The sequence below is a fragment of the Prionailurus viverrinus genome, chromosome E2 (assembly GCF_022837055.1).
Source record: "Prionailurus viverrinus isolate Anna chromosome E2, UM_Priviv_1.0, whole genome shotgun sequence".
Taxonomy (NCBI): domain Eukaryota; kingdom Metazoa; phylum Chordata; class Mammalia; order Carnivora; family Felidae; genus Prionailurus; species Prionailurus viverrinus.
Genome location: NC_062575.1, coordinates 1,010,617 through 1,030,548, shown reverse-complemented (window position 1 = coordinate 1,030,548; position 19,932 = coordinate 1,010,617). Strand labels below are relative to the sequence as shown.

General features: G+C 45.8%; 1 protein-coding gene across 1 annotated transcript; it reads right to left on the bottom strand.

Annotated features, from left to right (window-relative positions):
* Positions 1-7,184: 7,184 nt before the first annotated feature.
* LOC125152394 (zinc finger protein 345-like) lies at positions 7,185-18,361 on the bottom strand. The gene is made up of 3 exons (XM_047834222.1): positions 18,151-18,361; positions 15,592-15,718; positions 7,185-12,576 (listed from the first exon to the last, which is right to left on the bottom strand). The coding sequence occupies exons 1-3, from the start codon at positions 18,181-18,183 to the stop codon at positions 10,340-10,342; spliced, it is 2,397 nt and encodes a 798-aa protein (XP_047690178.1). The 5' UTR covers positions 18,184-18,361; the 3' UTR covers positions 7,185-10,339.
* Between the last annotated feature and the right edge of the window lie 1,571 nt (positions 18,362-19,932).

Genomic DNA, 19,932 nt, shown 5'->3' with positions numbered 1-19,932 from the left:
TCTCTTGTCCACCAGGAAAACCAAAGCTTTATGTTTTGTCTTTATCAGGTCTTTGATTACTTAAAGTTAAAACTTGTCAATGTTAAGCCAGCAAAGTTTTACTAACAACTATATAACCCTACATATTTGCCTTTGGAATCTCTTATTGCCACCTTGGTTAAACAAATAAGATTCGTAATGATCTGTAACCCTATTTAGGATATGTTTTATAACTTTGTAAGGTTTTAACAAACTTCCCAGGATTTAAATTGTAAATGAAGTCCTTTTGACCATTCAGACTTATTTGGTATGTTTAAGTTACTTGGAAAAGCTCTCCCAAATAATGGTAAACCTTAGTTGTATTGCATAAGTAAATGCTATAAATGCTCAAATACATATGCAACTCCTAAAATTTTAATATGTTTCGGTAATAAGGTAATCACCTGATATTCTGATCATAAAATGTTATGTGTCACAGAAATCACTGAATTTCCCTGTCAATTGCATATAAGGAACTCTCATAAGATCTTTAGCAATGTCCATTTCTGAGATTGTGTCATTTATAATTGTTCTCATTCTCAAAACATATTTCATCTTCAAGAAGATTCGTAAAAAGGACTTTTAGGACAAACACAGGTATTTGACATCTTTAAAAATCCTAAAACTAAAATGGGTAAGAATTTCCAGAATGAAAAAGCTGCATTCAAACTGAACAAGAATTAGGAACATGGGACTAAATGAACTGAGAGGAAGATTATAGTTTTGTAATTCTTGTTGGAAATATTGTTGGATCTCTAATATTTGCTCACCCAGATTAAGGAAACTTTCTCTTAAGATATCTATGACATACAGGAATGTGATAAAGTATTCATTTGTCAACAAACTATAGTATTGAACTTTTCTCTCTACCTAAACCCTCTGAAATTCACAAACTCAGTGAGTGTTCTTTCTCCATGGCAATCATACTTACTTGCATAAGTTCAATAAGAATATGTTCACCTTGTAACAGGATGCCATTGGAAATACTGGTTATTTTACCAAGGCTTTGACTGGAATGTCATATTTGAGAGACATGCATAGACTCAGATATGACCACACAGCTCTAAGGAACTAAGGTTTGAAAGAGAAGACCTAGGCCGGCCGACTCCATTTTGTTCTGTGTCCTCCATCTTGTTCTGTGTCCTCCATCTTGTTCTGTGTCCTCCATTTTGTTCTGTGTCCTCCATCTTGTTCTGTGTCCTCCATCTTGAGTGACTATGTCCCCGACATGGCCCCCTTTCCGGGAAAACCGCAGAAAGAAATTCCTGCTCAAAACTCAGACCATGCCTCCTCCCCTTGAGTAACTTCCCTCTCACCCAAACTTCCCGTTCAAACCACGTCTGGTGACCTGCGCAACAGGACTCTGACCCTTCCCCAGCCAATCGGCTAAGGCCACGACCATTACCCCACCAACCACCCCTAGATCCCTATAAAACCTTTATGCTTTTGAAACTCACACTCTCTCTCTGGCATCTCACCACTGTGTCAGTGCAGGTAGGGGATTGAACTCAAGCTAGCTCGAATAAAGGCTCTTTGCTTTTGCATTGGACTCGGCTCCCTGGTTGTCTTTGGGGATCACGAATTCTGGGCATAACAGGTTCACTTTAAGAAACATGGAGGCATAAATCCCCTTGGAAATGTTAGCCTGATACCTTGCTTACAGAGTTCCCAGCAGCCTTACCAGGTGAGTAAAGAATGTCACTTCCGGGGCGCCTGGGTGGCACAGTCGGTTAAGCGTCTGACTTCAGCCAGGTCACGATCTCGCGGTCCGTGAGTTCAAGCCCCGCGTCGGGCTCTGGGCTGATGGCTCAGAGCCTGGAGCCTGTTTCCGATTCTGTGTCTCCCTCTCTCTCTGCCCCTCCCCTCTTCATGCTCTGTCTCTCTCTGTCCCAAAAATAAATAAACGTTGAAAAAAAAAATTAAAAAAAAAAAAAAGAATGTCACTTCCTGACAGGTGCAGGAACCTCAGGATATCTTGGGGACCGTGTGAGGAGGAATTTGCATAATTCTACAGGTATTGCAGCACTGTCTGATGGCAAGTACTTGTCTTGGCTTCTGGTCTTGAGAGCCTACTAAAAGTTCAATCTGGAGATTCCTTACAAAAGTTTCCAGCAAAGCAAACTTTAAAAGATTTACATGATAGGGGCGCCTGGGTGGCTCAGTCGGTTAAGCGTCCGACTTCAGCTCAGGTCACGATTTCACGGTCCTCGAGTTCAAGCCCGGCGTCGGGCTCTGGGCTGATGGCTCAGAGCCTGGAGCCTGCTTCCGATTCTGTGTCTCCCTCTCTCTCTGCCCCTCCCCCGTTCATGCTCTGTCTCTCTCTGTCTCAAAAATAAATAAACGTTAAAAAAAAATTTTTTTAAACAAACAAAAAAAAAGATCTACATGATAAATTGCTGTTCTTGCTGAGCTTATGTAAATAATTAGGCCAAGTTTGTTAAAACTTGACTTGGTCTACAAATGAATTAATCTTGATTTGGCTATCCCTGGAAATGAGGGTTCTTAGAAAAACTATGTTTCAATAATGCACCTTTATGGATGTTAAACTTTAGTTTTCATTGTCTTTAAATGTTATTTGCCTAAACTAGACAACTTGAGGTAAACTTCAGAAAAATTGTCACAATGGCACAGGTGTGGACAATTTTTTGCTTCTTGTTCTGTGGGGGTAATAATAAGACCCCATGGGCATATGATTATTTAAACAACTGGAAAGTGGGATGGATTCCCCCAACAATTGTATGTAAAGACTTTTATCACTGTAAGCCTATCAACAGATAAGGACTATAGTACTTCATTAAATTATTCACTTGAGGCCGGGTTAATTCATAAATCTCTAAGTGAATATGCAAACCATATCCTCCCTAAACCTGATCTGACAGCTAATAGAAACCCATACCATTTACACCCAAAGACCTGGTTTATTAAAAAGATTGAAAGTCTAATACAGCAGCAGATCTAACTCCAGAATGGAAGGGCCCCTATGGGGTCATACTGAGTACTCCCACTGCAGTAAATTAGAGGGACACTTTTCATAGCCTCCTATATCTCAAATAAAACCTGTACCCCGTTTAATCAATGAGCAAACTAATGTGCCTTCTCATTCCTGTGAGCCTCAAACTTCTCTTATGGTGGTTGTACCTTTCTTTTTCATTATCCTTTCCCCAATTTATACTAACAATTCCTTCTTACAATGGGCCATTCAAAAGTATCACCACAGACATTTGAGTTACAAACCAGAAAGACCAATCTGATTCCTGCTGCCTGTTTCCACTCCATCTGAGGATGTGTCAAGCCTGACATCTAAAAATCTCACTGGCAGCACTGGTAGACACTGGGTTTGTAATTTTCTCTATCCATTACCCTTTATTTTTGTTATAAAAATATCTTTTTAAAATTACCTGATTGCTTACTAAACAGGAAAGCACCTGTTGGCTAAACACCACCTGTTACACAGTTAAGGTATTTAAAAAAATTTTTTTGATGTTTATTTATTTTTGAAAGAGAGATAGAATGAGAGGTGGAGGGGTAGAGAGAGAAGGAGTCACAGAATCCGAAGCAGGCCCCGAGCTGTCAGCACAGAGCCCGATGTGGGGCTTGAACTCACGGAGTATAAGATCATGACCTGAGCTGAAGTCGGACACCTAACCGACTGAGCCACCCAGGTGCCCCACACAGTTAAGTTCTTAAATGACTCTTAAAATAACATTATATTATTCAATGCTAAAATAGCCCAAATGCACAAAACAGTTCTACAAAATAAAATGGGATTAAATGTTTTAGCTGCTACTTAAAGTGGAACTCGTGCTCTCACACAAACAATGCTGTATGTGCATTCCAGATTACCACAAAAATATTTCTGGATTTCTAACTGACATGAATACTCAAACTGGTGCTTTTAAACAATCCCTCTCTTTCCTTTAGTGATTGGTTAACCTCCTGGACTAGAGGATTTTTGTCAACTACTCTGGTGCCCAGAGTCCACCCCTGCAATAACTTCAAAACAACAGATGATCTTTTCTCCTCAAGGAGGTTCATACCTGTTGTCCACGTTGGATCCAGTTGCCTCCACCATTTGCAACTCCCCCATACATTTCCCACCTGATCAATATTGACCCATAGGTAGGGACATCTCTACACCCCTACTCAGCAGGAAGAAGCTACAGAAGATGAGACCTTCCACTTTTAACAACCTTAATGACTTCAGGATCAAAACTTTTCAGGGGATATGATGAGGGAGGGTGGGGCAAGCTGAGGGCAAAGTACAGGCTAACAGCAAACCTCCCCCTCCCCCCAGTGGGTTAGGTGTGACATTCCTCAAGCACTCCTGGCTGTCCAAGAACAAAGGAAAGGGAAAAACAAATGGTTAACTGATAGATATCAGAGTAATGCAAGATATGAGTCTCCATCAGTTTACAAATATCTTAGTAAATTACAAGAAAAAGGCAACCTTCTCAATAGCCTAATCTCCAGAAATCTCTATCTCCAAATTCACCCTTCCCTCCATAGTGATGTGGGGAACAATGGCAAGAAGGAACTGGCAGATAAAATTAAATTTCCTTTAACCAACAGTCCATTGTCAAATACTTAAGTCAAACACAGATCATAACATTTCTCCAGGAACTCCCTATCCTCTTAATGTTAATGTGCTGAAGGGAAAAACCACCTTAGCTTGATAATAGCTGGGCGTCCAGCAATCTGTGAGTTTTCTTTAGCAGATGAAGATCCTATCAGAAACATCCTCAGGACTTTATCTCCCCCAGGTCCCTGTATATAACCAGTTAACTCTCTTCACAATCCCAGTACAGCTCTTTCTGCCCCTGGGTCCTGTCCCCATGCTATAATAAAATCAATTTTTGCATCAAAGTCATCTCAAGAATTATTTCTTGGCCATCACCTCTGGACCCCATCACGCCAAAACCCCATCATGTATCTATGTGTCTGTTAATTCCTGTTTGTACATTACCAAAGACAAAGTTCAGCTGCCCACTGCTCCAAAAGCCAATATGCAAGAGACAAGTGTTCCATGGAAAGGAATATGAGCTTTATTCAAGAGGGTGATCACCTGAGGAAGGTGGGGCTGTTGTACAAAGGCCAAATCCAAGGTCTGTGTGTAGCCCAGGGGTTTTTAATGGAGTTTAGAGACATTAACCGGTAAAGGGAGTACAGTGGTCCATAAGTTTCTTGACTGCATGCAGACTCAATAGTCGCAGCTATAGATGTTTTCACAGTGCTGGAAGGTTGTGAAGGGGGTCTGATGACTTAATGCTACGGGTCAGGTTTGTTTTGTGACATGCAGACGTGCTAAGTTCTTTCCATGAGACAACACCGGATCTTTGGATACACAGAAAAAGCTTAATCAATCATGTGGGCTAAAGGTGTTTGTTAAATTTTCACAATTACTAGGTTGGCTGGAGGACCCAAGGTAGATTTCCCATACATCCTGTTTTTTTAGTACTGAAAGAGGAACTCAGCTGCCCCCGTTTTGACCCCAAACTTTCTCATTGGGTTCTTTGAGCTTGTCTCTTGGCTAAGGAAGACCTTGATGGCAAGCATTCCCAGATGAGAACCAAAACGACCCCTTCAAGCAATAAAGAGTGCCCTGAACAGCAAGACCCCACTCATGAGTGACTCCATGACAATGATCTACTTGACTCACTGCCTTCCTGCATGTACACACCCACCTTTGCTGACATTTTTCTTATATAAACCTAGAAGTGTTTTCACCACTTTGGAATCAGTCTTTGAGAGTTTAGTCCACTGTGTTCCCTATGTTAGCCTCCCTGAAAGAGATTCCTTTCCTGTTTCACCCCCACTCGTTCCTCTGCCTTGGGATTTTGTCACCGCTGAGCAGCCAACCTAGTCCACTTGGGGCCCCCAGGCTTGGTGCTCTTACATCCCTTACCCCATAGTACAACAAACTCATAATTTGTTGACCAACCTGTGCCTGAAGTTTTTTCCTTTACATAATCTTGGACAATGAGTTTAGCCGAGATGTCACACCCCGTCACCCCGAGGAGCTGCCAGAGTGGTCACAATTGTGCACGTGGAAAGGAATCAAGAACTCACCTGTGGACTGGGCTGTGTCCCTCAGGCACCTCCCGGGTCAAGAATGGCCAGGGCTCAGGGCAATGCATTGCATTAAGGATCCACAGTGGGACCTTGAACTCCACAGGACAAATGGGGACTCAACCCAGCAGGTCCTTCCAAAGTCACCTCCGGGGGGTGCCATTTTCCTCCCCTGTCCCTGTGCCACTCCTGACCTGCGACCCAGCAAATTTTTCTCCCTGCAGGCCCCTTCCTGGCTGATTCTCTGAGATGACACCACCATCACGCATGGGTCCAAGGAAAAAAGGTCTCAGCGGGTTCCTACACTAAGGCCGCTGACCTCTCCTTCTGGGAGTGTCGCCCTCTACCTGCCCCACTGGCTCCCAGTCCTCCTTGGAGAGGGGGAAGCCAGAAATGGCCGCAGTGCCCCAGCCAGCAGTCTTCCCCTGAGTGGGAGGGCTGGTAAGGCAACCTAGATTCAGGGTGAGATGCACCAAAGGCATTCATCTTTGGGGAATGCGCTCAACTATTACAGAAAGAAAGAGTTACATCACATGGAGGTGATCACTAGAGGGTGAGAAATCCTTCCAAGGTACTGGGTGGGATCCGAGGAAGCAATCTGAACCCAGCGGGTTTGCCCGACAACCTGGTCACCACTAAGGTGAGGCCAGCCATATTTTCACGCACCCATCAGGGTGTTTAGGGAGGTCCCTCCCCTCTGGCCAATCAGGATTAACATCTTCTCCTGAGGCTTGTGCAGACCTGCAGCTGGCTCACAGCACCCCCGCCTCCACCCCCACCCCAGCTCCCGTCTGCCTGGGATTGTAAAGTCTCCTGCACACGCCAAAGTTTAGTCTTCCACCAAACACCCAAGTGGAATTTTTCAGCGCCTTCTCCCAGCATATCCCGCTCTCGTGATGGGAGAATTTACACTTTGGAAATTGGCAAGCACTACAAAGCAGGGCTGCAGTTTTGTATTTCTGAATGCCTGGATGTAAGAAAGTGAAGACATAATGGTAAGAATGCACACTAAACTTACACATGTATGGTGTTCTGGGCCGTCACGTGTGCAGGACACAAAAGCAGCTGAGTGAAAATAGTGAAGAAATAGCCTAACACTGTTACTATGACTCCATACAGCAAAATGTCACACCATTTAAGAATGAGGAAAATTAGAATACATACCATTGTTGTATGCGTTTCTTATTTGTAAATGAAAATGGAAATAGCCATAACTCATCGGAAAGATAACGGGCAAACGATATGAACAGAAATTGTACCAAAGGAGATAGACAGGTGGTACATAAACACACGAAAAAATACTCAAAATCAACACCCCTAGGAAATGCAAAGGCAACAGTACTACACACTTATGAAATGGGCTGACATTACAGACTGGCACTATCAAGTAGTGGCAGGGACTGGAGGCACTGGAACTCTCATACATGCTGGTGGGAATGCAGAACTGAAGTTTAGATCACATTTGGGCAGTTTCTTAAAAATATTAGCACTAACCTACCTGTGACGGGCATTGCGCTTTGAGTCACACCACAAGAGAAAGGAAACCTCTGTCCACATAGACAACCCTAATGAAAATTTTGAGAGAGCACTTTGTTTACAAACGCCAAAACTCTAAGTAACCCAAATGGTCCAAACAGATGAATGGGTAAATAGTGGTATACTTCCAGAGAAGAAAATAGTAGTATTGCCTAGAAGGGACGTATACGCAAAATGACCTCCAAACCTTAAGCAAGGGAAAAGGTTGAGAAGTCCAGCTTGAGGAGAAATGGTTTATTTACGGACTCAGGGACAGAAGCGTGACTTTGGCACCCATAAGAGGAGTCGGTCCCTGCACCACCAATTCAGGAAGACAGGGTTTTATAGCCAAGGATGCTGGGGAGTACCTGGGAGACTACTTGGGAGGTGAATGTTTCAGAACAAGCATCCGCCACAGGCACAGCTGGTACCAACAACAATGCTGGCTAGGTGTGTCAAAAAAGCTACCACCCTGGACTTGAAACCACCCTTGTCCTCTATCCTTTTCCTCTTGCACACAATGGCCTTGAGATGTAAACACCAGAGAGGATATGAGACTTCAGATACAATGAGCTCTGTTGCACAGGATACATATGTCTGATAGTGAAGAATTTCTGTGCACACTGATCCTGCCCAGCCAGTCACTAGAACATCTGTGGATACATGTTTGTAAGAGATACACTCCACTATGTGGCTGATGTCTCCTCTACTCCCTCATTACCCTATCTTCTAGATTACCAATTACAGTTCCCTTGCCCCTGTGGTGTAACACACGAATAGTGTGCATCCGCCCACATGGCTCCTTTGAAGAATTTGAGGTAGATATTCCACTCAACAGTGCCTGGCAGTATGTGGTATCAGCTGTGGACAAGCAAAATATTCATGTTGTCTCCACAACCACTGGAGATGGTTTCATAACCACTGGAGATGCTCCCTCTTCAGGGTGACCTCTGAGCACAAGAAAAATCCTGGCATCCAGACCACAGAATCCAGATATAGAACACAGGGGACTGTATTAGCTAGAACTGCCATAATAATGTACCACATGGGTGATTTGACATCGGAAATATACTTGCCCACAAATCTGGAATCTAGAAACTGGACATAAATCAGCAGGGTTAGTTTCTTCTCAGGCCTCTGTCCTTGGAGAGAGATGCAGATGGCTTGGAGATGGGGATTTCCCTGTCTTCAAATGGTCATTCTTCTGGTCCTCTATCCTCAGGTCCTCTTCTTATAAGGACACCAGTCATACTAAAAGTCCATCCTAATAACCTCATTTCAACTTCATTATATCTTTAAATATCCTGTGTTTCACTATAGTCTCATTCTGACATACTGGGGGCCACAACTTCAACATAGGTATTTTGGATTCACAATTCAGCCCATAAGAAAGGTAGTGGGTCATAATGCAAATTCACACCCAAGCTGGAGAGTGCACACGTACATATTATTTATTTGCAATTATCCTCTCCAGAACACAGCAAGCTTGGGATGCAATGAAATCTGTTCACTCCTTACTGCTGGAAGAGCCTAATTCTGCTTTCAAATAACCCATTAGAATACAACACCTAAGACTAAAGTAATTAAACAAAAAAGGCATTTATTAATGCATAAACCAGAGCAATATGTGGCAGCAAATACCTGTGTTGGGACTTGGATGCTGCATAGATTTATCACAAGCATCACAAGACCAACAATATCGTAAGACATTTACTCTTTATCTGCAAGACACTATCCAAATCTCAGATCAGGTACTGTGGATAAACACTGCATCACATCCATGTCCTAACTTAGAAGGGAATGTGAAGTTCCAATTACCCATAATGTCCATCACCAATGACAATGCACAGGGGTAACATGCTTAAGCATGTAGGCGGTGATTGATGCACATTAGGGGACCTGTCAGGTATCAAAGTGGAGTCATTTGTTCACTTCAATCTAGCAATGACTCTGGACACATCAGAAGCACAACACAGCTCCTCAAGTTTTCCCAAATAGCTGGAACTTAGGGTAAGTCACTCCACTGGGGACATTCAAGTGAACAAGGTTTGTTCCAGCTAAGTGGCTGCTTCACAAAGGCACTCCTCCACTGTGATTACACTACTCAAGAAAATACCACCTGCTCTGCTACCTTAACGCCCTTTGGCAGTGTGAACTGAGTATGCAATGAAGACAGAGGACTGGCAAAAGGAATTGTGTCATTCCCCTCACTCATGAGGCCTTACCCAGGGTAATTTCTGATTTTTATGAAACTGTATCCTTCGCCAAAAGATTGCCCACATTCTTCACATGTCTTAGCTCAGGCTGCTCTAACAAAGTACCACAAACTAGGTGACTTGCAAACAACAGAAACTTCTTTCTGGAGGCTGGATAGCCAAACTAACATTCCCTATAGGGTCCGGTTCCATGTCTGGTGAGGAGCAACTTCCTGATTTATAGATGATCTTCTCAAAAGGGTCCTCACATGGTACACAGAGGAAGCAAGCTCTCTTAGAACTGGTATGAAGACAGTAAACCCATTCATGAGGGCTCCATCCACACTCATGACCCATTCTGATTCAAATTACCTCCCAAAGACATCATCTGCTAATCCTGAATAGAGGATAGGAAGAGAAATACAACTTCTAGTGAACATAAACAATTCATAATTGATCACTCAGAAGGGCTTCATCTACTATACCTTCCGTTGTTGAGTGAGACTGGAGCTTTGGCTGAAAGACTGCCCACATTCACAGCACTCCTAAGGCCTTTCTCCAGTGTGAACTCTTTGATGATAACTAAGAGCAGGATGACTGATAAAAGATTTCCCACATACAGTGCACTCATAAGGCCTTTCTCCTGTGTGAATTCTCTGGTGTTGAATGAATGTTGCCTTCCACTTAAAAGATTTCCCACATTCATTACACTTATAAGGTCTTTCACCCGAGTGAACCTTTATGTGTACATTGAGGCTATTTCTTCGGAGAAAGGACTTTCCACATTCACTGCACTCGTACGGTCTTTCTCCAGTATGAACTCTCTGGTGAGCACGAAGGACAGAACTAGCTGTAAAAGATTTCCCACATTCATTGCACTCATAAGGTCTTGCTCCAGTGTGAACTCTTTGGTGAGATCGAAGGGAAGAACTACAAGCAAAAGATTTCCCACACTCATTACACTCATAAGGCCTTATTCCAAGGTGACTTTGTCGATGATACTGGAGGGCGTGGCTACGACTAAAAGATTTCCCACATTTACTACACAAATAAGGCTTTTCTCCTGTGTGAATTCTCTGGTGTTCAATGAGTTTGGACTTACACTTAAAAGATTTCCCACATTCATTACACTCATAAGGCCTTTCACCTGAGTGAACCTTTATGTGTACATTCAGGTTAGTTCTTCGGGGAAAGGACTTGCCACATTCCCTGCATTCATAAGGCTTTTCTCCTGTATGAACTCTCTGGTGGTAACGGAGGACAGAACTAGTGGTAAAAGTTTTCCCACATTCACTGCATTCATAAGGCCTTTCTCCTGTGTGAACCCTCTGGTGATTATGGAGGACAGAGCTAGCAGTAAAGGATTTCCCACATTCACTACACTCATAAGGCCTTTCTCCGGTGTGAACTCTCTGGTGAGAACGAAGGACAAAACTAGTGGTAAAAGATTTCCCACATTCACTGCACTCATAAGGCCTTTCTCCTGTGTGAATTCTTTGGTGTTGAATGAACGAAGACTTACACTTCAAAGATTTTCCACATTCATTACATTCGTATGGCCTCTCACTTGAGTGAACCTTTATGTGTACATTGAGGTTATTTCTTCGGTGAAAGGACTTGCCACATTCACTGCACTCATAAGGCCTCTCCCCAGTGTGAACTCTGTGATGATAATGGAGGTCAGACCTAGAGAAAAATGATTTACCACATTCACTGCACTCATAAGGCTTTTCTCCAGTGTGAACACTCTGGTGAGAACGGAAGCCAGTACTGGAGATAAAAGACTTCCCACATTCACTGCACTCATAAGGTCTTTCCCCTGTGTGAGATCTCTGATGATAACTGAGAGCAGAGATAGAGGTAAAACGTTTTGCACAGTCACCACAATTATAAGGCCTTTCTAAGGTTTGAACAGAACGTGTAATCAACATCTGGCGATGGCTAAAAGATTTTGCACATCCACTGCAAACATGATTACTTTCTCCACTATGCCATCTCTGGGGATGAATAAGTACTGATTTCTGGCTTAAGGATTTCCCACATTTGTTGCAAGTGTATTGCCTAGACCCAGTGTGAGTCTTTCCGTACAGACTGTGAGCTGACCTTCGTCTAAGGGATTTTTCACCTTCGCCAAACTCATGATGTCCTTGTGCAGTATGGAATGTCTGGTGGATAGTGTATAAAGATTTTTGCCTGAATGTTTTCCCACATTCACTGCACACAAAACATGGACTTCCAGGTTGGACACCCTGATCCTGAACATGTGTATATTTGGGACCAAAAGCTTCCTTGCATTCTCCCCGAGTGTAATGACCTTTACTGCTCTGCAAAGTTGCCCTGCACTGGCTGATTGTGTTTGGCTTCTCTCCAGTATGAATGGCGTCCTGCTGCAGATGCACCAAGCCAGGCAGGAAGTCCTTCTGAACCTCTGTACAGATAAAGGGCTGTCCTGAATCATGGAATCCATATCCCTTCATAAAAGAGACCGTGTCCACACTACTTCTGAATGGTTTCTCTCCCGTGTGCTGCTCCGGCTGCTGCTGAAAGTTTACGCTGAAGTAAAATCGTTGTGCGCATGCCCCACACCTCAACAGTTTCTGGCTGCTTGGTTTTCCCTGCTGCTCCGCCAAGCGGAAAACGTCTCTCAAGACCGGACCACACATCTCACAGGGGTGGGTCTTCCGGGAAGACAGAGCTGCCTTGGGCGTGCTGGCCTGTGACACACCTACAGAAACGCTCTGTTCAAGGGGTGCCTCCGCATCCTCTGCTCCACAGCAGCAACCTGAACGCAAAGAAACTCTCATGAAATACATGGTGACTACAGTGAGGGGTAAGCCCGTCACACATATGCACCTGTCTCGTGTAGGCACGAGTTGAGTAGATGCTATTCCAGACACGGGAGTTGGAATTCAGGTGAAGGAGTGCCTGCTCTGCGTTACTGGGCCCCTAAGGTCAATGCACTGTGGACAGCTCATTGGAAGGACAGAAAACCAGGGTTTGATGGAAGGAAGAGAGCCAGGGTCTACAACTTGTTTCTCTGCTCACAGCATTGGCAAGGTTCTTTTCTGCTACTGACACCTGGGTGAGTAGGAGGCTGCTGAAAAATCCAATCAAAAGAAATCTGTGGCTGTTCAAGGTCACATTAAGGATACACGAACATTTCTGGCAAATGGGTGAAGGTGAATGTTGGACTACCCAGGAAGAGCAGTGAGAGAAATGGGTAAGATGTGGAGGCCTGAGAAACAGCAATTACCCCTGTGCTGGAAGTCACAGGACTACCAAAGGAGTAGAACCCACAAGTACACAAACTGTCAACAGGGAAGAAGGAAAGACAGGAACGAGGTATGGCCATTGGCATGGCACCAAACTCTAGTTGAACAAAGGTACCTAGTGTGATCTGAACAAAGTCCTGATATCACACCTTCCCCAGCTGCCATTCACCAGAAAAAGGCCCCTATGAGCCCACCTGGTCATGTCTGGATCAGGTCCATTGTATGATACAGTCCATGTATGGACTCTTCCCTGTAAGCTCCAGGTGAGCAACTACAGGGCACAGGGAGGCTAGAAATACTGAAGAAAAGTGGTCACGCTGGATGGCCACGACTGTCCCAGAGCTACTCAGCGCACAACAGACTCAGAAAGGCATCCTATGTGACTGACGTTGGCAGGAGTAGAATACGGGATTCCAGCCTTCACCAAAAAAAATCAATTCAACAGCTATTCATGAATCATAGTAGCCTCAGAGGGCTCAAGAGTCCAATCAAGACTGACTAATACACAGTGAAGCATAAAAGAGAGCACAAGCAAACATAAAGGATGGCTGGAGACAATATTAGCAGAGACATGGGGGGAAGGGTAGAAAACAGGGGCTGGGGAATCTCTGTCAGCCACCAGGTGGGTGCTACTGAGGTCCCTGCTCAGCAGGGACTCCTACTGCCTGCTCCACAGAGGACACTGGCACCCCTGCCACTGGGTCTCCTAAAACAGGAAGCAAAGAAATCTTGGAAACAAAAATCAAAAATGAAGGCAGCACATTTCTGATTTCAAACATTACAAAGCTATATAATCAAAACAATAGGACACTGACATAAATGGAATAAAGAGACCAGAAATAAATATATACAAGCAACTAGTATTTGAAAATTTCCCCAAGAATATACACTAGGGAATGAACAATCTCTTCAATGCTGTTTTGAAATCTGAATATCCAAAAGAACAAACAAGGAAACTTGACCCACATCTCAAAGCACTCATGGAAATGAACTTGAAATTGATTCAAAACTTCAACTTAAGACCTCAAACTCTAAAACTTCAAAAGCATATACTCCAAAAGGAAAAAAAAAACCACACAGGACTATATCTAATTGAAAAGTTGTAGCAGAACCGTAGACAGAGAAGAAAGTGAAGATATATACACATAACCAACAGGTAATCAAGGCACTGATCATCAGTAAATGCAAATAAAAAATCACAAATATCACCTCCTACCTGTTAAAATGGCTATGACCAAAAAGACAAGAGGTAACACGTTGGTGAGGATGTGCACGATATAGAACCCTTGAACACTGTTGCTGGGACTGTAAATCAGGGAAGTCATTATGGAAAATATTACAGAGGCCTCTCCAAAACTTTAAACAGAACTACCATATAGCCCACCATTGCCATTTCTATGTATGTATCCCAAGAAAAGAAAATCAGTATCCACACAGTGTCTGTGCATACACATCCACTACAGTATCATTCAGAAAAATCAATATACGGAAACATGAATAGGTGTGTGTGAGAAGATACAGTGAGAAACATTTAGTACACACATATGTAGTAATAATTGGTGATAAAAAAGAAAGGAAAATGGACACTTGCCACCACATGGATGAAATGGAAGACATTACCCTAAGTGAAATAAGCCACAAAGCAAAAGAAAAGTGCTGCATGGTATTTCTTATTCAAACTAATAAAGATAGAAACTAGAATGCCAGAGGCTAAGGACTGGGAAAAATGGAAATGCTGGGAATGGATACACAATTTCATTTATAAGATGAATGTGAGGATCTAAGAGACAGCATGTTGACTACACTCGTGAATACTGTACTGTACACTTACAATTTGCTGAGAGAGTAGATATTAAGCTTTCTCATCACTAACCATAGAAAAGGTAATTATGTCAAGTAATTGTTATGTTGATTACCTTCATCTTGGTAAAAACTTCATAAAGTGTAAGTGTATCAAACTATAATGTAATAATACACTTTCAAAAACATAATTTTATTTGTCAGTTGTACCTTAACAAAGGTGAAGGGAGTAGGGGGAAGTAGGAATAAAGATGTAAACACTATAAAAGCACCACACTGGATAGTCTTGAGAAGTGGCCAGAGTCCACTTAAGTATGACCAAGCCAATGTGTGCAATTTCTGGCAAAGAAAGGCACAAATACTGGCTTCAAGAGGAAGAGATCAAAACCCGGGCCACAGAAATGGCAGTGATCTGAACAAGCAGACCCAGCCAGGGAGAGAGCAAGCAAGGTGCAATCCATTATCCTCAAGGCATGACTACTGACCTTGAATCTTACTCTATGAAGGTTTGGCACAGAGAGCACTGGAACGGCAGGGGAGAGAAAAGGGCACACCAACACCCCAGCCTTAGCAACAAATGCAACCACCACGGAAGCTGGGGGAGCAAGCAGGGCCCACAGTCCACACCCAAGAGGTACAAAGCATCCCCTAGGGAATGGGCAGCTGGGGGCTAAAGCGGGAATACAGAGCCCAGTCCAGGTCACTGGGGAGGGTGAGGGCCTTACCCAGGGAGGATATAAGCGTAAAGTTCTCCAGCATCACATCATGGTACAGCCGTCTCTGAGCCTCATCAAGAAGTCTCCATTCCTTCCAGGAGAAGTAGATGGCAATGTCCTCGAAGGTCACACCACCCTGTCATGAAACGGACAGATGGCACCATGAACATTCTCTCTCGGGGAACCCACAATCTAAACCCTGACACATACACCCCATTCTCCCCAGCCACCCCAGCTCCTACCTCAGAATAAATACCAGGTCCTGGTGGCATTAATGCCACCGTCTCCTCACCATCCCACCAATCACTGTGTTCGGTCCTCAGCAATAACAGGCAAGGGGTGCGTAGATGCAATCTGCGGGGGCCAATCTGGGTATGGCCCCCCAAGCGCCATCCTTTCTGCCTGGAAATTCCCGTGGAGTCTCCCCGAATGTGCCCTCAAACACAGACAATTATGGACCCACCTCGACCAGTCAGTCTCCAATCCCAGGGCCCTGAGACCCTAAGCTCACACTCACACTCCCTCTCCAAGTGAACATGACCCTGTAGTCTGCATCTCCCTCACACCTTCAGACCCCACAGTTGCGCCCCCACAGCTTCCTGCCCCACACCAAAGGATGCCCCCTTGACTTACACTGGTACCTGTCACATGACACCCAAAGGATGTGTGACAAATTCAAACAGGTTCCACTACAGCCCCAGCACTCTCATGGATCCCACCAGAGGGAAAGCCTCAAATGCGGCCGAGAAGTCCCCCTCGCCTGCCGGGGAGCCTGGCTTCAGGGACACACACCCACAGCCACGTGGCCGTTTCAGATACTCCCAGTCCCGCTAATACTTCTGTGCTGCCCATGCTGTCCCTCCAACAGTCACAACCCTCCACTCTGCACTGAACCTTTGTGAAAAGCCCAGCCCTAAAGGTCTCCCTGCCAGGCACAGAGACTCACAAGTGACCACACTGGCCCCACACCTTATCCATCAGCAAGACTGTGAAACGGCCCGGACACCAGAAAAGCGCACCACAAAGTTCTGGTGAAGCCCTACACCACTGAACAAAGGGCAGCCCCGACTCCCTGCCACCTTGCCGCAATTACTCCTAGGTGTCCTCAGCCATCTCTTGTCCCATCATGCCATGGAAGCCTTACCCACCCATCCATCTGCCACATCTTTCTCTCTCCTTCGCCTGTGCCCGCACTGCCCAGCAGCCCCAACCAGGCGCTGAGCCAGGGAACCCCTCTTCAGCACACCTCACTAAGGCCCTCTGACCTACTAATAGCATTGCCCCCCTAGTCTGCACCCCCGCTCAGTGTGATCCAAACCTCCGCCGGGGCCACACTACTGCCGTCACTTTTCAAAGTTTCCATCCTGAAACCTGCCCCGGTTTCCCGGGTTTTCCTGTCCCGCTGCCCACTGGATGACGTCACTCACGCCTCTCTGAACATCTAAGACTTAACGACGTCCAAGCAACTTGGGAGATCTCCAAGGACAATCAACCTACTGACACCTTCCGTCCAGCTGATGGGAGCGTCCACCCCTTCCGCGGCTAGGACCGCTGAAAATTAATAACGGGAAACCTCACTAAAAGGGAGTCGGGAGGACGCAGCTGGGGGAGCTCTCACGCACTACCGCCAGGATCAGTGCAGACCCCACAGGACGACACACTTGAACTTGGGGACTGGGAAACTACCTCCTCTACTAGCCCAGAGGGGAAAAGGCAGGCTTTGGGGACCGCCCCACCCACAGCTCCGCCAACGGGAAGCCACTATACTTTCAATTCCCAGTTTACTCTCAGGGACTTGTAGATTTTAACAGCCTTCCCAACTTAGCCCCTTCCCCTTTAAAAAAGCCTACCTCTCTCGCGTCCTCCAGACTGGCCTACTGTTCAGCCTCAGCTTGCTTGTTCCAGACTGCGGTGCTCTTTGGTTCTCAAACAAACTCAGTTTTGCCCGTCAAATAACTGGCAGATTATACTTCAAAGGACCAAAGCCCCCAGGCATTCCGGGACCCCTCCCTTTCTCCTGTCACCTGCAACACCCCAAATTTGCCTTGGCCCTTCTCGATCCCGGGGCCAAAATTCACCCGCTTCTCTGACATCCACGGTGACCGTTCTGGCCCGTCAACGATGACATACACTGGCGCAGGCACCCCCTCCTGCGCTCCCTGCCCCCTCTGCCCCCCACCCCTGCAATCTGTCCTCTCCGCAGCCAGATCGGGCCTATCTATTTACACCTGGGTTACACCGCCTGGCACACCGCCAGCATGGATGGACTGCTCAGGCAGCCAGGTGACAGGCCTCACGGGCGCCGCTGCACCTTGCGTTCGCTGAAACAACCGAGACCTGCCGTGCCCCGCCGGTGGCGCAGGCCCCCTGCAGACCAGCCGGCCCCTCCCCTGCAGCCCGTTCGTTCCCGCACCCCGACACGCCGGCGCTCAGACGCGGGGACCCCGCCCGCGAGCGCCTCCCGGGCCCGGACACCGGGACCTGGGCCGCAGGGACGCGAGCAGGCGCCCCGCGCTCGGGTCTGGAGGGTCAGGGGCGGGGCGGGTGGACCTGGGGCCGAGCGTTTACCTCAGCCGGGTTCCTAGTCGAGGCCGCCGCCATGGGACTCTGTAGGTCCAGCGAGCGCGGAGCTGCCCGGACGGTGTCGGGCACTCGAAGGTCCCAATCTGTGCGAAAGAACAGCGCCTTCCTTCGCTCGGTGTCACTATGTCCCCAAGATCCAAAGGCGGGCTCTCCAACCTCTGAGGGTAAACAAACCTGAGGCAAAAATAGTGCACCGTGAAGAGGCCGGAAATACCACCCCCAGGCGCCACGCATGCCCACAAGTGCCCCGTCCTGCTCCGTCATTGGCTGCTGCCTGCGTCCTGTATCCCCACGCTTTTCCGGGTACCATAGATCTCAGAGTTACAGCGGCCACCGAAGGGGGCTCGGCCCCAGGGACTTCAGAGTTCGGCCAGCTGTCCCCGAGAGTTCCTGCAAAGTGCTGCTCCTACCAGAGGGAGCGGCTTTGTTGGTTTTTAAAGTCCAAAGCCTAAAACTAGTAGTTTAGTTGCTGCCACTTCCTCTTCCTGAGGTAAATGACACATCATTCAAATGTGTCCAGCACTTAAGAAATCAAAGGAGGCCGTGCACAGCTGGAAAGATGTTGCTCTTCAAATGCTTGCAGCCTGAAGCGTTAGAGTTAGGTTTGCAATTGGTCAGGAACAATACAAAAGTCCCCGTTATCATAAAAATTCAGCCCAGTGCATTTTGAAGGTCTTCAGGATCAGTCACTCATTTGTGCACTGGGCAGCATCACATCTAGCAAGTTAAGGGAAGCAACAAAGAGCTACAGAAAGGGTAAGGTTTTTAAAGGTAGAACAAGAAGTTCATAAACAGAAAAAGGATTATGTCAGGCGAGGTCACTTTGTTAGGGGACAAAAAGGTCTTAGCGGAATACCTCATCTTTGGGCGATGCAGAGGACCCATTCTTGTGGCCGATTACCCTTTTGGTGCTGACCACAAAATTCCTCACTGACCAGTGGAAACTAAATTCTGGGTAGTGCTGAAGTTGTATGAGCTTAGGTATTGTGCCCTGCTTTGGTGATATGACCCAGCAGAAGTGACTCCATTTGGGGACTGTAGTTCCCTTTGTCACACCCTATACAAGTCCGTGACAGGGATGGTAGGCCACCCTGAATTAGGTAAACTGACAACGTCAGCCTCTGGTTCCACACAAAACTTCATATGCCTATATCGTGATTGTTGTCTCATTTTTTAAATTATTTTCATTTCATTTCATTTCATTTCATTTCATTTTTCATTTCATTTTCATTCCATTCCATTCCATTCCATTCCATTCCATTCCATTCCATTCCATTCCATTTCATGTTTATTTACATTTGAGAGAGAGCCAGAGTGTGAGTGGAGAAGGGGCAGAGAGATGGAGACACAGAATCCGAAGCAGGCTCCAGGCTCTGAGCTGTCAGCACAGAGCCTGAGGTGGGGCTCGAACCCATGAACCGCAAGATCATAACCTGAGCCAAAGTTGGATCCCAAACTGACTGAGCCACAGAGGCACCCTGTATCTTCCCATCTTTTGAGGAACATTTTTATCCATATATTACTTACTCCACATACCCACATATACTCAGTTCCTGTCAGGAGATTGACATCGATCCCAAACAGTGAGCAACTTAACAGATGCTATATTTGGTACCAAACACATTGCCATTTAGTTGGAGCGTGTGTGCAAAGGGAGAATCTGAACCCTGAAGTAAAGGATTACCTGAACCCAATGACCTCATCTCCTTGCTGGGAAGTGATTCTCATTTCTTCAGGCACTGGCAGTAGGAATTGAAAGTATCCTAG